Source organism: Oryctolagus cuniculus, chromosome 8 (genome assembly GCF_051225735.1).
Source record: "Oryctolagus cuniculus isolate XC-2025 breed Fujian yellow rabbit chromosome 8, ASM5122573v1, whole genome shotgun sequence".
NCBI classification, from domain to species: Eukaryota; Metazoa; Chordata; class Mammalia; order Lagomorpha; family Leporidae; genus Oryctolagus; species Oryctolagus cuniculus.
Window position 1 is genome coordinate 28,771,494 of NC_142874.1, and position 25,662 is coordinate 28,797,155.

General features: G+C 42.8%; 2 protein-coding genes and 1 pseudogene across 2 annotated transcripts in view; 1 reads left to right on the forward strand and 2 right to left on the reverse strand.

Annotated features, from left to right (window-relative positions):
• The window catches only part of LOC149124946 (protein transport protein Sec24B-like), a 153,622-nt gene that overhangs the window by 63,046 nt on the left and 64,914 nt on the right, over positions 1 to 25,662 (reverse strand). The window lies entirely within an intron of this gene.
• LOC127485705 (structure-specific endonuclease subunit MUS81) lies at positions 1,310 to 3,334 on the forward strand. Its single transcript, XM_070047266.2, is given in 3 exon segments — positions 1,310 to 2,030; positions 2,033 to 2,719; positions 2,722 to 3,334. Coding segments are annotated over 3 exon segments (1,665 nt in total). The 5' UTR covers positions 1,310 to 1,552; the 3' UTR covers positions 3,222 to 3,334.
• LOC149124948 (lysosomal dipeptide transporter MFSD1 pseudogene) lies at positions 14,470 to 16,119 on the reverse strand (annotated as a pseudogene).

Consider the following 25,662-nt stretch of genomic DNA (forward strand, 5'->3'; position numbering starts at 1 on the left):
CCACACTAAATATAATTTTTTTTTTGACAGGCAGAGTGGACAGAGAGAAAGGTCTTCCTTTTGCCGTTGGTTCACCCTCCAATGGCTGCCGCAGCTGGCACGCTGTGGCCAGTGCACCGCGCTGATCCGATGGCAGGAGCCAGGTACTTATCCTGGTCTCCTATGGGGTGCAGGGCCCAAGCACTTGGGCCATCCTCCACTGCACTCCCTGGCCACAGCAGAGAGCTGGCCTGGAAGAGGGGCAACCAGGACAGAATCCGGAGCCCCGACCAGGACTAGAACCCGGTGTGCCGGCGCCACAAGGTGAAGGATTAGCCTAGTGAGCCGCGGCGCCGGCCACTAAATAGAATTTTATAAATGCAGTTATTCATGTTATGTATTCAAAGAGATGTTTCTTTAATGTTAAGATGCAACCCAGAACAACAGAAAAGCATGGCCTTGGACATCAGACAGACCTGATTTAAACCCAAGCCTTCCCAGTTACTAAAGGTGTGATCTTAGGAAATTAGAAACTTTCTAACCTTGTTTCCTAATGTGCAGAATAGGAAAATAAAATTCTTACATAAAATGCTTGTGTTATGAAACTAAACCGGTTAAAGTATAAACAGCATCTGAGGTAGAACTTAGCTATATACAGTATGTATAATATTCAACACACGATAATTCTTTGGCACTGGGCAATGTCAAAGAATTTTGAAGTTATTATCTCAGTTTCTTGGGTTAGCCTAGATGTCACCAAAAAATCTGATTATGATTATGATTGCTGTTAATTTCACAAATCATCCAGTTCTGTATACAATTTACAGAGTAAGTTAATAAGAGAAAAATGTACCTTCAAATCAGAAGCACAAAACATCGATACTTTATCAATAAAGCCACACCATAAACGTGAGGACATATCATAATCTATGCTGACAGTTTTTCCCTCCAAGTCTTTGTCACAATATAATCCAAATTCATTATATGAACTGATTTTATAACATGCCATGATGAAAAAATAAGTGATGCAGTTAAATATTACAGTATCATTCAATAAAAGTTACAGGATGACTTTAGATACTGAATCCGAAAATGTTGATGCTAAGGAACATTTCTGTAAATTCTGGCTGAAATATTGATTTGCCTTTTGAACGTATAGAGTAAAAAAAAACAAGCCTTTGTCTTCAACAGATAGATTTTCAGACTGAATTATCCTAATAATGTTTCAGCCTTGTAATGCACTTGTGTAACTCCCAAGAAAGATACCAAGAGTCTTAGCCCCATAATAATGTCCTGATGTAAGGCTGCATTCTCTTTTACTACAAAAAAGAAAAAAATCCGGCGCCAGAAAAGCCGACCGCGGCCGGGCGGGGACACCGAGGCGAGAGGTGGCCGCGGCTGCGCTGGGCTCTGGCCACTGAGGGCCGCGCGGGGGCGGGGAGGGCGGCGGGAGGCGCCTGTCGGGCTGGGCCACGTGACTGCAGAGGTTCCCGCCCTCAGTCCCTACCCCGGCCAGGTGTTCGAATCCAGCCACAGACCTGGCGGCGGCCCGGCCCCGCGGGCGCCGGGGCTCATGGCGGCGCCGGTCCGCCTGGGCCGGAAGCGCCCGCTGCCCGAGTGCCCGAACCCGCTCTTCGTGCGCTGGCTCACCGAGTGGCGCGACGAGGCGGCCAGCAGGGGGCGCCGCACGCGCTTCGTGTTTCAGAAGGCCCTGCGCTCCCTCCGGCGGTACCCACTGCCCCTGCGCAGCGGGAAAGAAGCTAAGATCCTGCAGCACTTCGGAGACGGGCTCTGCAGGATGCTGGAGGAGCGGCTGCGCCAGCACCGAGCGTCCGGCGGCGGCGGCGATGGCGATGGCGATGGCCAGGGCTCACCGTCCGGAGCGAGGAGTGCCCCCGGCGAAGGGCCGCCCGCCCAGGCCCAGGCCCCTCCCGTGGCAGCCTCCGCGCAGCCCCAGGCCGGCGGCTCCGGTGGCTACTGGCCGGCTCGGCACTCAGGGGCCCGGGCGGTGCTGCTGCTGCTGTACCAGGAGCACCTGAACCCCGAGGGCGAGGCTTCCTGACCAAGGAGGAGCTGCTGCAGCGGTGCGCTCAGATGGCCGCCAGGGTCACTCCCGGGAGCTCGCGGTCCTGGCCAGCGCTCCGCTCCCTGCTCCACAAGAACCTGGTGCTCAGGGCGCACCAGCCAGCCAGGTACTCGCTCACCGCGGAGGGCCTGGAGCTGGCCCAGAAGCTGGCTGAATCAGGACCGCGCTCGGTGGACGCGGGCGTGGGGCCTGAGCAGCCTCCCGGGGAGGAGTCGGCAGTGCCAGGGGCGGCCCCGGCTGAGCTTGGCGCCAGCGCGGGGAGTGTCCAGCAGGCAGCGCTGGAGCTGGGGCCCGGGGAGTACAGGGTGCTGTTGTGTGTGGACGTTGGTGAGACCAGGGGGGCGGGGCACAGGCCCGAGCTACTCCGAGAACTCCAGCGGCTGCGTGTGAGCCACACGGTGCGCAAGCTGCACGTCGGGGACTTTGTGTGGGTGGCCCAGGAGACCCAGCCCAGGGACCCAGCAAGGCCAGGGGAGCTGGTGCTGGACCACATCGTGGAGCGCAAGCGGCTGGACGACCTGTGCAGCAGCATCGTGGACGGCCGCTTCCGGGAGCAGAAGTTCCGGCTAAAGCGCTGCGGCCTGGGGCGCCGAGTGTACCTGGTGGAGGAGCACGGCCCGGCCCAGAACCTCAGCCTCCCAGAGAGCACGCTGCTGAGGCCGTCACCAACACCCAGGTCATCGACGGCTTCTTCGTGAAGCGCACGGCGGATATCAAGGAGTCGGCGGCCTACCTGGCCCTCATGACTCGGGGCCTGCAGAGTCTCTATCAGGGCCACACCCTACGCAGCCGCCCCTGGGAGCCCCCCGGGGACCCGGGATCTGAGACCAGGCCCAGCCCGAACCCCCTGTGCTCACTCCTCACCTTCAGTGACTTCAACGCGGGAGCCATCAAGAACAAGGCCCAGTCCCTGCGAGAGGTTTTTGCGCGGCAGCTGATGCAGGTGCGTGGAGTGAGTGGGGAGAAGGCAGCGGCGCTGGTGGATCGATACAGCACCCCGTCCAGCCTCTTGGCCGCCTATGATGCCTGCGGCAGCCCCGAGGAGCAGGAGATGTTGCTCAGCACCGTCAAGTGCAGGCGTCTGCAGAGGAACCTGGGGCCTGTTCTGAGCAGGACCTTATCCCAGCTCTACTGCAGCTGCGGCCCGCTGACCTGAGCTGTGCCGGGAGGCAGAGCCCCGGCTCCCTCCCTCCCTCCCTCCCTCCCAGGCCTTTTAACCAGGGCCTCGGGCCACAATAAAAATGAAGTCTGCAGCCAAAAAAAAAAAAAAAAAAATCCATTCAATTGTTCTGCAGTTACATCCAGTAACCTCTGTGACAAATCATATGATTTGGGCTAGACTAAAGGAACAGTGCATTATAAATCAGTGTCTAGTTTTGCTAAAATCATCTTAAAATAGCTGCAAGTGGATCAATGTCTCAGATGCTCCTTCATCACACCCACATTCTCAAAAGCATCAATGACAAAACACTAACTGATGAAGGCAGAGGAGCAGCTGGCTCCATGGCTCTATGAAAAGAATGTTCTGAAAACAGTTCAAGAATGTTTGATGCACTTCACAAGGATTCTATTCTAAAATCTCAAAGCCACATTAAAAAGTGATAATTGCTATCTAGAGTAGAGTAGAAAGCGGACGTCTGAAATGCTGGAAGTAGACCAAATGTTAGCAACAACATTTTGGGGGTACTTACAGATTTCTCCTTCTCTCTTCCTTCCAAAGAAGGCTCAGCTACTTATGAATTCAATGATCTGGGGTCGGTTTTATTACTTTGAGAGGCATAGAGCTTTAATGCTAATTCATTTGTATAGCATTCCAACTCACTTAGCAGGACAGAAGAATGTGCTGCCTAATGAAAATATAATCACTCTTATAATTTAGTGAGTAAATGAAGTACTTATAGTTTCCATTTTATATTGAGGTTATTGAATTTGTGTTCTCTTTCTTCTTCTTTGTCCCTTCAAGTTAATTATCCTTGGGTTTCCTGCCATAGTACCTTAGTTGCCATTTTCATTCTGGTTTTAACTAGTACAAAATTATCTTACCTTTTTTTTTTTTTTTTTTTTTTTTTTTTTTTTTTTTTTTGGACAGGCAGAGTGGACAGTGAGAGAGAGAGAGACAGAGAGAAAGGTCTTCCTTTGCCGTTGGTTCACCCTCCAATGGCCGCCGCGGCCAGCGCGCTGCGGCCGGCGCACCGCGCTGATCCGGTGGCAGGAGCCAGGAGCCAGGTGCTTTTCCTGGTCTCCCATGGGGTGCAGGGCCCAAGCACCTGGGCCATCCTCCACTGCACTCCCTGGCCACAGCAGAGGGCTGGCCTGGAAGAGGGGCAACCGGGACAGAATCCGGCGCCCCGACCGGGACTAGAACCCGGTGTGCCGGCGCCGCTAGGCGGAGGATTAGCCTAGTGAGCCGCGGCGCCGGCTATTATCTTACCTTTTGAATGTCAGGAAGGAGGCACTGAAAAATGGTATTGTGTTTTTTCCCTTTTCCTATTGTAAAAATATTTAATTCCATTTGCTTGAGGAATCTCATTGAATGAGCATGGGGAAACTGATTCAAAAACCCAACTATAATATAAGCTATGTGTGTGACCTTTCATAGTATGATTTATCATCTTAAGATGCAATTTAATGATCTTACTAGGAGAAAAGTAATGATTATAATAATATTGATCCACTTCACAAAGATATTGTGAGGCATGACTAATAAATGAGCCATCTGACATTACTATATAGTAAATGAGGCTCCATTAATCATGTTATAATGTTTTGTAGTGGGTAATTATAAGCCCCCAGGGGTTACAGTACACAATGAATCTGAGTTAATACCACTGATAGGTACAACTCTGTCACTCTTTTCCAGCTACTGATAATTTCATGCTTAGCTGAACACAGCTAATACTTCCACCAAACATAGCAATGCACTTGACAAAGTACCCAACTTGGTTAACTGACTGCAATAGTATACTTCTTAGCTTCAAATATATTCCAATTTCTTATTGATCTATTCCATACAAACCTGTTCTCAATGGTCAATCCATAATCCCACACAATTTCTGGGAGCTACTCCATTCAAACCTTACTGCATTACAAAAAACCTTAATGGGTAGGGGCCAGCGCTGTGTGGCATAGTGGGTAAAGCCGCTGCCTGTAGTGCCAGCATCCCATATGGGCACTGGTTCGAGTCCTGGCTGCTCCACCTCCAATCCAGCTCTCTGCTATGGTGTGGGAAAGCAGTGGAAGATGGCCCAAGTCCTTGGGCCCCTGCACCCACGTGGGAGACCCAGAAGAGACTGCAATAATCTTTTTGCTCCTCTAGAAAAATAGTTTAGAAGGAAAAGTTTCTGGGAAAAATAGTAATTTAGTTTTAACTTGTATAGAAACATTACTGAAAAAGAAATAAAGGATTCTAAATAGTTTGTAAATATGTAAATTTAAACTCTGATAAAGAAAAATTGTAACTAGCAACTACACTCGTTGGGTGTGACCTGAATCACTTATGTACAAGAGACAAAAGTTACAACATGCTCTATTTCATAAAAATGATAGATATTATGTCAGCATCTTAGTAGCAGTACTTAGCTGTCTTTCAAAGGTGACCAGAAAAGAAATACTTGTATAAAACCATTTCTAATGTGACGTACACATTACAAAAAGTGCTGAGGTATATGACTGCTAAAATAAATGGTACAAGTAAGGAAATACAAAGCTAGAGCAATTTATCCATGAAGGGAGATGGATAGAACATCTTATACATGAGGTATTCTGTAAAGTTCTCTTTCAGAGCTCAATGTAGTTTGGATTAGGGTTCACCCAGATGGAACTTCTCAGATGCAAAATTTACAAGGGTATAACTCTTCAACCAGGGCAGTAAAAAGAGAAATAAAAATTATATGAACAAACAAGAAAGGTGCCCTAAGGGTTATTTTCAAGCCAAGATTGGCAAATTTCCACTATACTAGTGCACAGAATATATACTCATAAAGGAATGGTTTGATGGCAATCTTTAAATCAACTTTTCTTGAATCGATTCTATCATCGCTGAAAGAATAACATGGCTTCTCTAAACTTTAGGAATATACATCTAATTAAAAATCTGTCTAAAATCCACCATTCTTCAAAAGCCCATCACTAGGCTACCATCTCCAGTAGACATACTTTCAAGCCTGCCCTCTACCCTGGCCTGAGTGATCTTCTCCATTTGAATTCCCCATATAAATCCATCTTTCTTACAGTGTATTAGTATTTTGTCTTGCATAGCATGGGACACAGTGTTGTCACAGTTATCAACAGATTCCATGCACATAGAAAGGCCTGGGCTCACACTCTGCTGTTGCCACTTGAGCTAGTGATTGAGCCTCTCGGTACCTGTTTTCTAAGCTATAAGATAAGGACAGCAACAATAACAGCACCTTAGAAGGTCGCTGGAAGATTTTAATGAGGTAATACATGTCACTCGTTTGTCCAGCAGTTTGGCAGCTCCATTAAATTCAATGAGTTACTGCAATCACGTACACATCTTTTTATCCCATATTAAAGTGTAATTCTCTGTGAAACAAGGTGGGGTATAATAAATAATTCCTTGAGAGTACTTATTTGGTTTCCCTAAAGTTAATTTGTTAATTTGAATGGAGAGTCTTTCTTCCAGAATACTACATAATGTCTATTTGTTGAATTACTTGTTCATTATTTTAGTATCCATCCTACCAGCCTATCAACAGAAGAATACACAGACAAAAGAAAAGAACAACTTTTGAGAACTCAGTGTTTTTGCTTGCTTGTTTTCAGTTTGGGTATTTTTTAGTATTTTACTTATGAATTGTTTTAAGATCTATTTATTTATTTGAAAGGCAGAAATACAGAGAGGAATGGGGGCGGGGAGACAGAATCTTCCATCTCCCCAAATGGCCACAATGGCCAGAGCTGGGCTAGGCCAAAGCCAGGAGTCTCTTCCAGGTCTCCCATGTGGGTACAGGGGCCCCAGAACTCGGGCCATCCTCCGCTGCTTTCCCAGGTACAGAAGCAGGGAGCTGGAGCAGCCGGGACTCAAACTGCAACCATAGGGGATGCCGGCACTGTAAGTGGAGGCTTTATTTTCTACACCACAGCACCAGCCCCCAGTTTTAACTATAAAGTTAAAAGATGGGGTTATACAATCTTTAAGGTGTCTTCTTGTACTCTAGAAACCTGTAGTATGTATTAGAGTCACGTGTATTGGAGTCCAATCATTTTTGCTGTATTGTGAAACTATTTTAACTTTGCCAACATTTCTTGCCTACTACCTTAAATGCTGTCTTTGTTTCCCAAAATGCCATCTATCTGGTGCTTTCTGGAGTGGCATATCATTTCACTTTCACCTTCTTTGTCCCACCTCTGAAATAATAGAAACCTTGTGTGTGTGTGTGTGTGTGTGTGTGTGTTTCTCTCTCTCACTGTCCACTCTGCCTGTCAGAGAGAAAGGTCTTCCTTTTGCCGTTGGTTCACCATCCAATGGCTGCCTCGGCTGGCACACTGCGGCCGGCGCACCGCGCTGATCCGATGGCAGGAGCCAGGTGCTTCTCCTGGTCTCCCATGGGGTGCAGGGCCCAAGCACTTGGGCCATCCTCCACTGCACTCCCTGGCCACAGCAGAGAGCTGGCCTGGAAGAGGGGCAACCAGGACAGAATCTGGCGCCCCAACGAGGACTAGAACCCGATGTGCTGGTGCTGCTAGGTGGAGGATTAGCCTAGTGAGCCGTGGCGCCAGCTAGAAACCTTGTTTTAATAATCAAGATCTATTGCTAGAAGTTCTGTTAAGTCACATATACACCAGGGAGTGTGGTCCTGTTTTCTAGGTGGTTTCTAAATACATCATTAAATCACCTGTTAGTCAGTTAATGGGTGACCCACAGAGGAAACAAGTCATGTGCTAATTCAAACCTAGGAAACACATGCCTAGCCAAAAAAAAAAATAAATAAATAAATAAAAAATTCACGAAACAATTTACTCCAGGGATCAATGACTCCAGTATCTAGACACCACGAGTTTTCACCTTACCACTCCTTTCATCCCCAAGTCCTTTTCAGCTTACAGATGGTCTTAATTAACAACAAATAGTTTTAATTTACAGCCCAGGAAGCATTTAGCATTTGTTGCTGAAGCAGAGTTAGTGGAACCTAGTAACCCAGACAACTACTTCGATGACTTTAATACATTGGTTAAGATGACTGATGTGTTCATAAGGCTTATATTACAAGTATAATGCCCTTCTGATGCAATGAAAATAAACAAAAGAAACTTTGACAGAAAGGCACCATATCAAGTCTTGACTTTTTTTCTACCTGTTTCCTTCAGTTGTATCAAACTTGTAGTGGGAGCTGATTACAAAAAACCAAGAGGCCTGGGTCTGTAATGCAAATGGTTGATGGCCCTCACCTTTCATATAAACTACATTCTCTAATCATGACATCAGTATCCTGAACCTTTAAAAAGTGGAACACTGGGCTGGTGCTGTGGCGTAGCGGCTAAAGCCACCGCCTGCAATGCCGGCATCCCATATGGGCGCCGGTTCGAATCCCGGCTGCTGCACTTCCTATCCAGCTCTCTGCTATAGCCTGGGAAAGCAGTAGAAGATGGCACAAGTCCTTGGGCCCCTGCATCTGCTTGGGTGATCCGGAAGAAGCTCCTGACTCCTGGCTTCAGATCGGCACAGCTCTGGCCATTGAGGCCAACTGGGGAGCAAACTAGCGGATGAAGACCTCTCTGCCTCTCCTTTTCTCTGTGTAACTCTATCAAATAAATAAGTAAATAAATCTAAAAAACAGTAGAATACTGCCTGATTTGCAAATGCTTGTATGCTTGGCATTCAGTTTTTCCTACAATGATTCCACTTGCTATGTTTCACAGCCATACTTCCTCCACTTTTCACCATTTGCTTAACAAGAAGTCCACCAACAATTCTTCTAGAAGCCTATTCTACTTGAAAGTATTTAACCTAATTTTTTAAGGGAAACACTAACATTGGAATATTGAAATGTCCTTAACCCATACAAACTCCAGCATACTGCTTGGCAATAAACTCACACACCAACACACAATTTGTCAAAGTTTTTCAAGAAGTGAGGGGGTGGGTTAAAGGTCAAAATAAATATGGTAGTTTTATGGTCTGGGAGAGTAGCCAACATTAGTTTTCATAAGATGAAGCATCAACTGGATAAGTCTTATGGTATAATCCCAATAGACCAAAAGTTACACATTTTCAATGTAGTTTTTATAGTATAACAATCTTATATTTCCTGTTACTTAAAATTCACATTCTCTGTAAAAGGTGCCTTGGTAATGACATTATTTGCATTTAGGCACCAACACTGTTATGAAAGTAAATAGAAGTGACTGGCTTTTTATTTCACTAAAGTTTACTTAACTCTTATTTCCAGAGTTTAAGGACTTTAAGTATAACATTCATGATTAACTTAGAGTATGTACTTCTATTTTACATTTTGTTGTACATATTTAAGGTGACCAACATGATGTTTTAATGCACACATACATAAATAACTATAATCACGGTTTTATCTTGCAGTTACTTATTTACCTTTGTGTGTCTCTGTGTTGGGGGGAGGAGTAGGCATGTGTGTGCATGTGTTATGCGTGGTAAGAGCACTAAAACTCAGTAAAACTCAGCACATAACATTCTTAACTAAAATCTTCATGCTGTACATTAGATCTCTAGACCCTTTCTTCCAATATAGCTGCTACTTTATGTTCTTTGACCTTTATCACCTCCTTTGTATTATTTTTATGACATTTTAAAATCTTTCATTGGGGATTAAGATGGTGGAGTAGGGAGGGAGTTTACTGCTCTAGTCTAGGAGAAGATAGTTTTAAAAAGTGGAGACAGTCTAAAGGAAGAGTTAGGGAGAAAATGTCAGGGAAACTCTACACAAATTAGAGGAACACAATAGACCAACATGGAGGTAGTGGGTGCCCACAACCTGGGACCCTAGCAGCCTAGAGCCTCCATACCAGCACTGGGGATTGAGGTGAGAGCAGACTGCAGCAGCTCAAATCACCAGTGATAAGGCTGTAGGAAGAGCCTAGAGACAAAGCCACTATGGAAGACAGTATGGAGATACCTCAGAAACCTGAATATAGACCTACCGTATGACCCAGCCTTCCCACTCCTGGGAATTTATCTAAAGGAAATGAAATCAATAAATAAAAGAGATATCTGCTTGCTCCATGTTTATTGTAGCTCAATTCACAATAGCTAAAACATAGAATCAACTTAATGCCTGTCAACTAAAGACTGGATAAATTATGGGATATGTACAATATGGAATACTACACAGTGGTCAAAAAAATGAAATCCAAAATGGAGGAATCTGGAAAACATCATGCTGCATGAAATAAGCCAGTCCTGAAGGGACAAATACCATATGTTCTCCCTGATCTGTGATAATAGGGCACCAAAAAAAAAAAAAAAAAACAAAAACAAAAAAAAACTTGTAGAAGTGAAATTGACACTTCAAGAACCAATGATTTGAATATCCCTTGTCCTGACTGTCGAGGAACACTTTTTTTTCCTTCATACTATTTTTTGAACTCTTTACTTAGCATAAAGTTAATCATATGTGTATATAAAGTCAATGGAAAAGAGATCTCAGTAAAATATAAGAGTGGGAATAAGGGAGGGAGGGGGAAGTTTGTAACCATAAAGCTGTATAGTTCTGCATACATTTCTATGGACTTACTTCTAAGGATACAATTTAACAACTTGCCAGGGAGATCCTAAATCCCATTAAGCTGGATGGTAAAAATGCCATCTTGAGTGCTGAAGTGACCATATTAAGTGTTAAAGTGAACATATAGTAGCATTGAGTGTTAAAGGAATCATATAAATAGAATCAAGTGTCTGGTAATAATAGAATTAAAAAGGAGAATGTTTCAACATGGGAAGCAGTCCACACAGCAAACTCATAGAATGATAATCGCTTTAAGTTAACACTCTGACCTCAGAATCAGCCCTTAAGGCATCCTGGTCTGGCTGAAAGGCGCATGCGAGAATTTCAGCATGGAAAGCCAAAACATTGTGGCAAAAAATGTTCTACATAAAGGATCTCTGTGAGTGAGACCTCAGTAGAAAGAAGTGGCCATCAAAGAAGGATGTACTTTTCTCTGAAGGGAGGAGACACCTTTCATTTTACTTATGGCCTTGTCTAAATACTGATAGAGTATGTGGATTCAAAAGGCTTCCATAGCCTAGGCATCTCATATCAAGAGCCTCAGGTGATCAATGATGTCATACACAAGAGTGTGAATTGTTAAATTAACAACAGGCGTCACTGTTCACTAACTTTGATGCAGGACCTCTGTCCTCAATGAGTTGTATTATGAGTTAAATGTAAAACTTTTCTCAGTTTGTGAGTGTGTGTGTGTGTGTGTGTGTGTGTATGCACAAATTGTTAAACTCTTTACTTAGTATAGAGTTGGTCTTCTGTGTACAAAGTTAATTGAAAATGAATCTTATTGTGAATGGCACTGGGAATGGGAGAGAGAGGAAGTGGAGGGGTGGGAGGGCGAGTATGATGGGAAGAATAACTATATTCCTAAAGTTGTACTTATAAAATGTCTATTCTTTTTTTGCATTATTCAAAAATATTTATTTTGTGCCTTTTTGTGCTAGGCACAATGGATACAATCATTATTAATAAAACAGACACAGCCCCTGCCCTCATGGAGCTTACAATCTAAGGAAGACAGAGACACTCGCACCATCATAAATTCTTTATTATAAACTGAGGTAAGCCAAAAAGAAGTACAGGGTTTTTCAAAGACCGGGGACATTTAGAAGAACCTCATTTAGCCTGAAGGGTCTGGAAGAGTTTCCACAAAGAACAATGGTTCTGGGCTGGGGCTAAGGTTTTCTGTTGTAAATCAGGTGCCATCAGGTTGTAGAGAACCCTAGAGAAAAACCTTCTAAACAAAGGGAACAGCTTGTACAAAGCCCCTGAGAGGTTGCTTGAAAACATGGAAGCAGCTCCCTGTGGCTGCAGCACAGAGGCAGTGGAGTGAGGCAGGGGTTGGGCCACAGGAGCCATGCATCAGCAACGCCCACTGCCTGCACTCTGGCTTGCTGGTGTAGCTGCCACGTTAGCACAGAGTCCACAGAACATATGCATGAATAATGACACCAGAAACTCTAAGTCAGGAAAACGTGAAGTCCATGAAGTCACCCTGCATAAGGATTGCATTCCCAATCATAACAATGTCATGCCACACATCTTACATAAGACACTCAGCTAAACACAGTGATTTCATTTATGCTGTCTAAAATATCTGCAAGCCTACAGAGAGCAAAACACATGGAAAAGTCCTTGACTTTCATTAATATTGTGCAAAGTCTTAAGGTCTGTCAGAGAAGTGTCATATTCCCGTTTTATTTAACAAAATCAACAAAATGGTAACTTAAAAGTCCTACACTGGAGAAAAAGCCACTTGTGACTTTTCAGGGACAGTAACAGACAAGTTTTCTTTATGCCAACTTATGTTTTCTTACAGATAATCTTCCACATGAATAATTACAATCGGTGTTTCAGTATATTTTAAAAACCAAAAGTTAAAAGATATCAGGTATTCCTTCTGTGCAGTAATTTTATTTATCCATCTAGATAAGAAATCATCACCATAAATGAATACTTTTGAGTTATCAGAGCATGAGGCAAAGCTACAGAAAGTTTGTACTATAAAATTATGTCTCTTAGTGAGCAGGGTCTCAGTAACAGGTAAGAAACCCAAAAGGGTCACAACTCAGCAGCCTTCAAACCCAACGGAGAGCAGAGCGCCACCTGCAAGTGATGGTTGGGGAGAGGCTTCAGAAAGAGGACTTGCTCACATTCCCCTTCGCAAAAGGGAACGTTTGTAACAAGGCCGTGCAAAACGGCCTTGCTGTCCCCTCAGAAGTTTTCTTTCCTGCTGTAAGATAGAGGAAAGATCACATCCCTAAGGTATCTAATGAAAATCCCAGTATTTTCCATCATTTACTTCCTGAAGTTCCCTGGGATGTTGCAGAGCAGTTTTCCAAAGTGCTCCCTGTCGACAGCCTGCTCTAAAGGCGAATTCTTCAGCAGCAGACAGCACAAAGACACAAGCCAGCAGATTCACTTTGCAATAGGTACATCTGAAATACAACTTGTCAGTCCCTCATTTTTCCTAATGACTAAGCTCTAACCTTAAAAAAAAAAAAAAAGGCTTTTTTTTTTAACTTTTATTTAATGAATATAAATTTCCAAAGTACGGCTTATGGATTACAATGGCTTCCCCCCCATATCGTCTCTCCCACCCGCATCCCTCCCCTTTCCCACTCCCTCTCCCCTTCCATTCACATGAGGATTCATTTTCGATTCTCTTTATATACAGATCAGTTTAGCATACATTAAGTAAAGATTTCAACAGTTTGCTCCCACACAAACATAAAGTGAAAAATAATAGATGATTTTTTAAATGATGATGAAATCAGATCAGACCTATTGTCATGTTTAATCCCAGTGAGAGTCAAGTTGGGAATTGATAATTTCTTTTTTTTTTTTTTTTTACAGAAGATCAGTTTAGTATACATTAAGTAAAGATTTCAACAGTTTGCACCCCCATAGAAACACAAAGCAAAATATACTGTTTGAGTACTCATTATAGCATTAAGTCTCAATGTACAGCACATTAAGGGCAGAGATCCTACATGAGGAGTAAGTGCACAGTGACTCCTGTTGTTGACTTTACCAATTGACACTCCTGTCTATGGCATCAGTAATCTCCCTATGCTCCAGTCATGAGTTTCCAAGGCTATGGAAGCCCTCTGAGTTCACCGACTCTTATCTTGTTTAGAAAAGGTCATAGTCAAAGTGGAGGTTCTCTCCTCCCTTCAGAGAAAGGTACCTCCTTCTTTGAAGACCTGTTCTTTCCACTGGGATCTCACTCACAGAGATCTTTTGCCAGAGTGTCTTGGCTTTCCATGCCTGAAATACTCTCATGGGCTTTTCAGCCAGATCTGAATGCCTTTAGGGCTGATTCTGAGGCCAGAGTGCTATTTAGGACATCTGCCATTCTATGAGTCTGCTGAGTATCTCACTTCCCATGTTGGATCACTCTCCCCTTTATTTATTCTATTGGTTAGTGTTAGCAGGTACTAGACTTGTTTATGTGCTTCCTTTGACTCTTAGTCCTTTCATTATGATCAATTGTGAACTGAAATTGATCACTTGGACTGGTGAGATGGCATTGGTACATGCCACCTTGATGGGATTGAATTGGAATCCCCTGGTATGTTTCTAACTCTACCATTTGGGGCAAGTCAGCTTGAGCATGTCCCAAATTATACATCTCTTCCCTCTCTTATTCCCACTCTTATGTTTAACAGGGATCACATTTCAGTTAAGTTTCAACACTTAAGAATAACTGTGTATTAATTACAGAATTAAACCAGTCATATTAAGTAGAACAGACAAAAAAACTACTAAGAGGGATAATGTATTAAGTTGCTGAGTGAAATAAGCCAGTCCCAAAGGGACAAATACCATATGTTCTCCCTGATCGGTGACAACTGACTGAACACCAAAAAGGAAACCTGTTGAAGTGAAATGGACACTATGGGAAACGGTGACTTGATCTGCCATACCCTGACTGTTAATGAAGAACTTAATACAAAAAGGAGGTTTTGAAACCAAAGATGTGTGCAATCCATTCTCTCAACACAGCCCTTTAAATTTCTCATTCAGTATGGGACATTTTCATTTCTTCCCTTTGTCTTGCATAATAATTTAGATTCCCTCCTCGGGCATGATCCACGAAATAGAGTAAGACCACAGATAAAAGTGACAAAGAAACACAGGCTATGAAGTAAACTAAAAACAAGTATCCCTGAGTATCCAGTATCATGCCAGCAATGATGGAGATGACCGCCAGCCCGAGATTCTGAATGGACTGCATGAAGCCATATGCAGTTCCCAGCTGATGCTCAGGAACTACAAACACCACCATGGGCCACAGCGCACAGGCCAGCAGCGAATACGACAGTCCCAGCAGGCACATGGCAATCCACGGGTTCCACATCGTGAAGGCCAGCTTCATGTGGGACACAGAGCAGCTGCTACCGCACACAGGACCCAGATGATGTTCTTGCCTGTTTTATCCACTAGGAGCCCGAACACTGGAGACATGGGTGCTGATATGGCATACACGATACTGTTAATTGCTCTTCCTGCCTGGGAAGAAAATCCAAATTTCTCTGTAAAGAAAACTTTTCCAAGTCCAGTGAAAGGGAAGACCACGACATAATAGCAGACACAGATGACAAAGATGAGCCACAGCGGCAAGGAGAAGTCCTTCACATTTGTTAATTTGATAACCTCCCCTGTTTTCCCTTGCTCTTTATGAAGGATTCTCTCTGCTCTCTGATCCAAATAGGCAAGGACCAAGGCACAGATTAGGGAAAGAACACACGTTAAGCCTCCAATCATAAGTGTCACCCCAAGGGTTGTATGACCAGCAGAACCCAATGAAGCTTCAACCTTAGAATACAGCCAGCCCATGAGGTTCATGTTTACTGTGCTGCCAATTCTAGCCATGCTAAGTTGGAGCCCAAACACCAGGTTTAGTTCTTTGCCTTTAAACCAATTTACAGCATATGTATTCTGGGCAACAGCTAAAGACTTCCCACCAATCCTAAACACAAACCTTCCAAATTCCATCAGCCAAAAAGCATTAAATATTCCCCCCAGAGCAAAGATAACCTGTCCAATGCAAACAAAGCAGCTAAAAATTATTGTGCCCCACCGTATTCCAAATACTCGATCTATCAAAAAGCCACCAAAGAAACACAAAACCAAGAATACCAGATATACAGCCGCATGGATTTCGTGGTATTCACCTGCATATCCTGTTTAATCTGAGTCTGAAGGGCAGCAGGATTATCATAGCAAAAATAACTGCCAAAGCCCAGGAAGCACATCGGCAGCAGCACCAAAAGCCAGTGCACCAGGTGACTGGGGTCGCAGAGGGCCGGCAGTGCCCATGAGGCAGCGGGGGCCCCTGGGTTGGCCTCATCGGTGCCGCCCACCAGCAGCGCCCTTGCTTCCTCATCCTCCTCATCCACGGCCTCGTGGGAGACTCCGAAACCCGCAGGAAGCTCAGCCAAGAGAGGCTGGCACAGACCGCGATCAAAATGTCTATTCCTTAAATAAAAGTTTTTTTGGGAAAAAATAAAATCAACAGAAAAAATAAATAAAATCTTTCTCTAGGGAAAGCATTAAAAGACGTCTGGGCCGGCGCCGCGGCTCACTAGGCTAATCCTCCGCCTTGCGGCACCGGCACACCGGGTTCTAGTCCCGGTCAGGGCGCCAGATTCTGTCCCGGTTGCCCCTCTTCCAGGCCAGCTCTCTGCTGTGGCCCGGGAGTGCAGTGGAGGATGGCCCAAGTGCTTGGGCCCTGCACCCCATGGGAGACCAGGGTAAGCACCTGGCTCCTGCCATCAGATCAGCGTGGTGAGCTGGCTGCAGCGGCCATTGGAGGGTGAACCAACGGCAAAGGAAGACTTTTCTCTCAGTCTCTCTCTCACTGTCCACTCCGCCTGTCAAAAACAAAAACAAACAAACAAAAAAAGATGTCCAAATGGTTTGGGCCACTACCACTCATGAGGCAGAACCTAATCAAGCTCCAGGCTTTGGCTTCGACTAGCTCTTAGCATATACATCCTTCCCTCCCTCTCTTACTCTGTCATATAAAATAAATCTTTTTAGAACTTTTTGGTTTTTTTTTATTATCATAGAAAGCTTTTATTTAATGAATATAAATTTAGTAAGTACAACTTTTGGATTTTAGTGGTTCTTCCCCCATACTTGCTCTCCCACCCCAAGAATTTTTTTTCTTTTTTTTTTTTTAACTTTTATTTAATGAATATAAATTTCCAAAGTACGACTTATGAATTACAATGGCTTCCCCCCTATACCGTCCCTCCCACCCACAACCCTCCCCTTTCCCACTCCCTCTCCCCTTCCATTCACATCGAGATTAGTTTTTGATTATCTTAATATACAGAAGATCAGCTTAGTATACATTAAGTAAGGATTTCAACAGTTTGCTCCCACACAAACATAAAGTGAAAAATAATAGATGATATTTTTAAATGATGATGAAATCAGATCAGACCTATTGTCATGTTTAATCCCAGTGAGAGTCAAGTTGGGAATTGATAATTTCTTTTTTTTTTTTTTTTTTTACAGAAGATCAGTTTAGTATGCATTAAGTAAAGATTTCAACAGTTTGCACCCCCATAGAAACACAAAGTGAAATATATTGTTTGAGTGCTCGTTATAGCATTAAATCTCAATGCACAGCACATTAAGGACAGAGATCCTACATGAGGAGTAAGTGCACAGTGACTCCTGTTGTTGACTTTACCAATTGACACTCCTGTCTATGGCATCAGTAATCTCCCTATGCTCCAGTCATGAGTTTCCAAGGCTATGGAAGCCCTCTGAGTTCACCGACTCTTATCTTGTTTAGAAAAGGTCATAGTCAAAGTGGAGGTTCTCTCCTCCCTTCAGAGAAAGGTACCTCCTTCTTTGAAGACCTGTTCTTTCCACTGGGATCTCACAGAGATCTTTTGCCAGAGTGTCTTGGCTTTCCATGCCTGAAATACTCTCATGGGCTTTTCAGCCAGATCCGAATGCCTTTAGGGCTGATTCTGAGGCCAGAGTGCTATTTAGGACATCTGCCATTCTATGAGTCTGCTGAGTATCTCACTTCCCATGTTGGATCACTCTCCCCTTTATTTATTCTATTGGTTAGTGTTAGCAGGTACTAGACTTGTTTATGTGCTTCCTTTGACTCTTAGTCCTTTCATTATGATCAATTGTGAACTGAAATTGATCACTTGGACTGGTGAGATGGCATTGGTACATGCCACCTTGATGGGATTGAATTGGAATCCCCTGGTATGTTTCTAACTCTACCATTTGGGGCAAGTCAGCTTGAGCATGTCCCAAATTATACATCTCTTCCCTCTCTTATTCCCACTCTTATGTTTAACAGGGATCACATTTCAGTTAAGTTTCAACACTTAAGAATAACTGTGTATTAATTACAGAATTAAACCAGTCATATTAAGTAGAACAGACAAAAAAACTACTAAGAGGGATAATGTATTAAGTTGTTCATTAACAGTCAGGGCTATGCTGATCAAGTCACCGTTTCCCATAGTGTCCATTTCACTTCAACAGGTTTCCTTTTTGGTGTTCAGTCAGTTATCACCAATTAGGGAGAACATATGGTATTTGTCCCTTTGGAACTGGCTTATTTCACTCGGCATGATGTGTTCCAGATTCCTCCATTTTGTTGCAAATGACTGGATTTCGTTGTTTCTTACTGCGGTATAGTATTCTAAAGAGTACATATCCCATAATTTCTTGATCCAGTCTACCGTTGATGGGCATTTAGGTTGGTTCCAGGTCTTAGCTATTGTGAATTGAGCTGCAATAAACATTAGGGTGCAGACCGCTTTTTTGTTTGCCAATTTAAATTCCTTCCACCCCAAGAATTTTTAATAACTTAATTATACTAACTATTCTACTTTAAAAAGTCTTCCAACTAATGTTATATTCACAAACTAAATAAATTTTTTATGTAGTATGGGAAAGAAAATTGGAGCTAGATGGTGATCACCTTAACATTGAGCCTTCACCTCTTTTTTATTTTTACCTTCTGAGTCTTCATAACATCAACACATAGGAAAGAAATTGTTCTGTGAGCTTGGAGGAAAAAGGTCAATGAAGTAGTTCTGCTTCTGGGATGAGAGGAGTCTCTGGTGCAGCTCTAACTATGCCAAAAACTCCATAGGACCGCATAGTTACTCTTATTCTAGCAGAACAATTTTTTAAAACCTGTACCCAATTTGGAGGGTTCAAATTTAACTCTACTAAAGTGCAGAAGAGCCACAAAGATGATTAAAGAGTTGAAAAGTACTATCAATTGGGAAAGATTAAAGGAACTGGGATTATTCTGCCTGGTGAAGGGGAAGACTGATGGATGATGTACCAACATTCTTAAGGTATTTGATCAGTTATTCCAATGTTCTCTATCTACAATAAGCACATTAACTAAGGAAAATAGCTTTAAATTCCAAGATGAAGAACTTAGGTTAGACCTAAGAAAGATTTCTCTGAGTCATGCTGTTTGATATTGGAATGGAATATCTGCTCTAAAGTCTCTAAATCTAACACAGGTAACTATTTTTCTGTGGTAGGGACTTGTGGTACCAAATGAAGTTAAAAGGGCAAATTTGTTCACTGTCCCCTTCTCTACCTATAAAATCTATGATTTGAGTCATTCTCCTACTGCTATTTTAATATACAATTACTTACATAAGAAAGTCCCAGAAGCAGTAAAGTTAAACATCAAAGATTTCAAAGGTTTTGAAGATACTTTTTTCTATACAAAGGTTTCTTAGACCTCACACAAAGCAGTCCTCGACTACAGTAGACCACCTTTGCTGATTTTACAATCATACAAAAATGCTATCCCTTTTATCTACCCTGGAATAAGCAGAGGAATACAGAAACAGAAGCACATTTTCTTCATTGGGAAAAATAGCCCCAGAATAGACATCTAATCACCTAAGTCAAGGTAAACTGGACAGGTGCAATAGAAAAGTATGGTGTCCATATTGAGGATTATCTTTCTCCTTTTTCTAATTGGATAAAAAGGAGTTAAAGCACATGCAGTTCAAGGCATTTTTGTGCCTTAATTCAGACAATAGCCCTAAGAATAATTACCAGGATCTTGCCATTTTCTTATGTGCTGCACGTGAAAGGCATCTGAGCATTTTAATACCCCAAGATGATATATTTTTGGAACTTTAACCATTCTTTAGCTGAGTGACTAAATAACTGCAATACTTGCAATGTGATCCCTAAAAGAGCTTAATTAAATAAACATATACAGTTAGAGACACTTAGGTGTCAAGGTAATGTGCTGCCTCATTGAATATTTGACTCTTAATCCTATCATTAGGATCATTAGCAGCAGTAAAAACACATGAATTCAGAATGGGGCTATATGAAGTTCTACCCTCAGCTTGCCTCCATGAATACAACCCTTCAGAACCAGATCACCCACGTATCAGCATCTCCCTTTCTTTGTAACTGGCTCAAGAGTAAGCATCTATATTCATCCATGCAATGAATAGAGCTGAGCAAGAGCACTGGGAAACTTCCAAGTGTCAGGCTTTCCTGCCATCCTTGCAGAAGATCATCTATTAGACATCAGTGAAAATTCTCTGGAGAAAAGCTGATTAGTGAGGAGTAGACAAAATAGCCACAAAGCAGCTGCACCATTTTACAAGAACAAAGCATGATGGTCAATGTTTATAAGATGAATGTAGGCAGCTAAACAGCTAAAGGGCTTGATAACTGAAGAAGTACTGTTCAAGTCAGCTCCTGGGCAAACATTTTACAATGACTTTTCTAACATCACTCATAAAATGAAGACAGTTGACTAGTGACATACAATTAACCATGTGCTTTATGTATGCAACCAGCAACATTTCTTGAATACCTACTATGTACTAGACATTGCAATGACAACTAGCTCTTTTTTTTAAATTTTTTGATGGGCAGAGTGGACAGTGAGAGAGAGAGAGACAGAGAGAAAGAGGTCTTCCTTTGCCATTGGTTCACCCTCCAATGGCCGCCACGGCCAGTGCACTGTGGCTGGCGCACCGCGCTGATCCAATGGCAGGAGCCAGGTACTTCTGCTGGTCTCCCATGGGGTGCAGGGCCCAAGCACTTGGGCCATCCTCACTGCACTCCCTGGCCACAGCAGAGAGCTGGCCTGGAAGAGGGGCAACCAGGACAGAATCTGGTGCCCTGACAACTAGCTATTTTAATCATCTTAATTAACTCACATGGTAGAAACCAATCAGTGATATCTACTTGTATTCAAATTAACTCTGGTCTTTAACAAACCAGCTGAAATGCCAACTCCTCTAGGAAGGGTTACCCAAGTTTCCCCAGATAAAAAATAACTATTCTTCTCTAAATCCTCACAGCCCTCTCTTTGGATCTCTCTACTGGAATATGGTGATTATCCCACAATGTAATTCTTTGTATGTGCCATCTCCTAATAGACTAATTTGGAAGCCAAGATTCAGGTCATCTGAATTTTCTCATTTTCATATTCACCTGAGCAATCTTTGAATAAAAATGTTAATGTACTGCCTATTGGCTCTCTTGGCCCAACACAGATTAGATGCTAGGGGTGGAAGAGACAGTTGTCTTATTCTCTAGAACAAAAATCAATTTAAAATCTAAAAGGGGAGACAAAAAGTTTCTACATATGAGTGCCAATACAGTAAATTACAATTCCAATGTCAATAATACTGAATCTAGTAAGCTTTGATTAAGACACGGTTTAACCAGGCCATCAAAGAAAAAGGTATTTTTCTCTGAAGGGAGGAGAGAACTTCCACTTTGACTATGGCCTTGGCTAAGTAAGATTGGAGTTGGTGAACTCAAAAGGCTTCCATAGCCTTGGCAGCTCATGACAAGAGCCTCAGGTGATTACTGGCACCATAAACAAGAGTGTCAATTGTTAAATCAACAACAGGAGTCACTGTGCACTTACTCCCCATGTAGGATCTCTGTCCTTAATGTGTTGTACTCTGTGAATTAATGGTACAACAAGTACTCAAACAATACTTTATGCTTTGTGTTTCTGTGTGGGTGCAAACTGTTGAAATCTTTACTTAGTATATACTAAATTGATCTTCTGTATATAAAGATAATTTTTTTTTAACTTTTATTTAATGAATATACGTTTCCAAAGTACGAATAATGGATTACTATGGCTTCCCCCCCATACCGTCCCACCCACAACCCTCCCCTTTCCCACTCCCTCTCCCCTTCCATTCACATCAAGATTCATTTTCGATTATCTTAATATACAGAAGATCAGCTTAGTATACATTAAGTAAGGATTTCAACAGTTTGCTCCCACACAGAAACATAAAGTGAAAAATAATAGATGATTTTTTTTAATGATGATGAAATCAGATCAGACCTATTGTCATGTTTAATCCCAGTGAGAGTCAAGTTGGGAGTTGATAGTTTCTTTTTTTTTTTTTTTTTTTACAGAGGATCAGTTTAGTATGCATTAAGTAAAGATTTCAACAGTTTGCACCCCCATAGAAACACAAAGTGAAATATATTATTTGAGTACTCATTATAGCATTAAATCTCAATGCACAGCACATTAAGGACAGAGATCCTACATGAGGAGTAAGTGCACAGTGACTCCTGTTGTTGACTTTACCAATTGACACTCCTGTCTATGGCATCAGTAATCTCCCTATGCTCCAGTCATGAGTTTCCAAGGCTATGGAAGCCCCTTGAGTTCTCCGACTCTTATCTTGTTTAGACAAGGTCATAGTCAAAGTGGAGGTTCTCTCCTCCCTTCAGAGAAAGGTACCTCCTTCTTTGAAGACCTGTTCTTTCCACTGAGATCTCACTCACAGAGATCTTTTGCCAGAGTGTCTTGGCTTTCCATGCCTGAAATACTCTCATGGGCTTTTCAGCCAGATCTGAATGCCTTTAGGGCTGATTCTGAGGCCAGAGTGCTATTTAGGGCATCTGCCATTCTATGAGTCTGCTGAGTATCTCACTTCCCATGTTGGATCACTCTCCCCTTTATTTATTCTATCGGTTAGTGTTAGCAGGTACTAGACTTGCTTATGTGCTCCCTTTGACTCTTAGTCCTTTCATTATGATCAATTGCGAACTGAAATTGATCACTTGGACTAGTGAGATGGCATTGGTACATGCCACCTTGATGGGATTAAATTGGAGTCCCCTGGTATGTTTCTAACTCTACCATTTGGGGCAAGTCAGCTTGAGCATGTCCCAAATTATATATCTCTTCCCTCTCTTATTCCTACTCTTATGTTTAACAGGGATCACATTTCAGTTAAATTTCAACACTTAAGAATAACTGTGTATTAATTACAGAATTGAATCAGTCATATTAAGTAGAACAGACAAAAAAACTACTAAGAGGGATAATGTATTAAGTTGTTCATTAACAGTCAGGGCTATGCTGATCAAGTCACCGTTTCCCATAGTGTCCCTTTCACTTCAACAAGTTTCCATTTTGGTGTTCAGTCAGTTGTCACCGATCAGGGAGAACATATGGTATTTGTCCCTTTGGGACTGGCTTATTTCACTCAGCATGATGTGTTCCAGATTCCTCCATTTTGTTGCAAATGACTGGATTTCGTTGTTTCTTACTGCAGTATAGTATTCTAAAGAGTACATATCCCATAATTTCTTTATCCAGTCTACCGTTGATGGGCATTTAGGTTGGTTCCAGGTCTTAGCTATTGTGAATTGTGCTGCAATAAACATTAGGCTGCAGACTGCTTTTTTGTTTGCCAATTTAAATTCCTTTGGGTAAATTCCAAGGAGTGGGATGGCTGGGTCGAACGGTAGGGTTATCTTCAGGTTTCTGAGGAATCTCCAGACTGATTTCCATAGTGGCTTAACCAGTTTGCATTCCCACCAACAGTGGGTTAGTGTCCCTTTTTCCCCACATCCTCGCCAGCATCTGTTGTTGGTAGATTTCTGAATGTGAGCCATTCTAACCGGGGTGAGGTGGAACCTCATTGTATATAAAGATAATTGAAAATGAATCCTGATGTGAATGGGATGGAAGAGCGAGTGGGAGATGGGATGGTTGTGGGTGGGAGGAAGGTTATGGGGGGAAAAAGCTGCTATAATCCAAAAGTTGTACTTTGGAAATTTACATTTATTAAATAAAAGTTAAAAAAAATAAAGATAATTGAAAATGAATCTTGATGAAGAATGAGATGGGAGAGGAAGTGGGAGATGGGATGGTTGTGGGTGGGAGGGAGGTTATGGGGGAAAAAGCCACTATAATCCTAAAGTTGTACTTTGGAAATTTATATTTATTAAATAAAAGTTAAAAAATAGACACAGTTTAACTATCTTTGCATATATTAAAGGCACTTACGAAAAGAAAGAACAGCAGAAGAATATTCATGGCTTCAGCTTTCTAGGTGAACTGTTTTTAGGTGTTTCAAACCTCAATTACACTTAAATCTTATATATTCATTAAAAACAAGCCCAGTAAGATTTCTACTTTCCTTTACCAACAATGTTAGGCAGAAATTGGATTACTATATGTATTTGAAGTCATTTGCTACTTATGCTTACTTAATAAGCAATCTATTACTCATACACTATGCAATTTCAACCCTACTTGCATCAAATGCTCTATTTTAGCAAGAGAAAACACAATATGTTGGCGATATACTGAAGTACTTTTGGCTACCTTAGTAAATGGAAGCTGTAAATCAAAACCTACTTTTTTTTGTTTTGTTTTAAATGAACAACCACATGCACTTTTTTTTATTTGACAGGTAGAGTCACAGACAGTGAGAGAGAGACAGAGAGAAAGGTCTTCCTTTCCATTGGTTCACTCCCCAAATGGTCGCCGGCCAGCGCTGCGCCAATCCAAAGCCAGGAGCCATGTGCTTCCTCCCGGTCTCCCATGTGGGTGCAGGGGCCCAAGCCCTTGGGTCATCCTCCACTGCCTTCCCGACCCACAACAGAGAGCTGGACTGGAAGAGGAGCAACTGGGTCTAGAACCTGGCACCCATATGGGATGCTGTTACTGCAGGTGGAAGATTAACCAAGTGAGCCACGGCACCAGCCCCAAAACCTACTTTCATTCTGGAGGAGATGGTTTGGCAACAGTAGTAGAGGGGATGTAGTATAGTATTGGGGAACATTTATGGGTTACAAGTTTAGCAACCTGGATTCTAGGCTCCATACTGGTATGAATGACCTCTATGTTCTGGGGCAAGTAAATTAAACTTCCCAGATCTGTTCACTTTTTTGTAAAAATCAGCTACCTACATGAAATGTTTGCTAGAAAATGAGACAAGGCCCATATGAACTCTAGAGAGAATTAGTACGGAAAAACAACATAAAAGATTTAAGGATCAATGTTTTGGAGGAAGTAAAGTTGCTAGTCATGTGTACTAGTCAAGATTCTCCAGACAAACACAACCAATAAGAAATACTGATGTATGGCCGGCACCGCGGCTCACTAGGCTAATCCTCCGCCTAGCGGCGCCGGCACACCGGGTTCTAGTCCCGGTCGGGGCACCGGATTCTGTCCCGGTTGCCCCTCTTCCAGGCCAGCTCTCTGCTGTGGCCAGGGAGTGCAGTGGAGGATGGCCCAGGTGCTTGGGCCCTGCACCCCATGGGAGACCAGGAAAAGCACCTGGCTCCTGGCTCCTGCCATCGGATCAGTGCGGTGCGCTGGCCGCAGCGCGCCAACCGCAGAGGCCATTGGAGGGTGAACCAACGGCAAAGGAAGACCTTTCTCTCTGTCTCTCTCTCACTGTCCATTCTGCCTGTCAAAAAAAAAAAAAAAAGACTTCTCTATCTCTGCCTCTCCTCTCTGTGTAACTCTGACTTTCAAGTAAATAAATAAATATATTTAAAAAAAAAAAAAGAAATACTGATGTATAGACATATAGGTATATGAGAGGT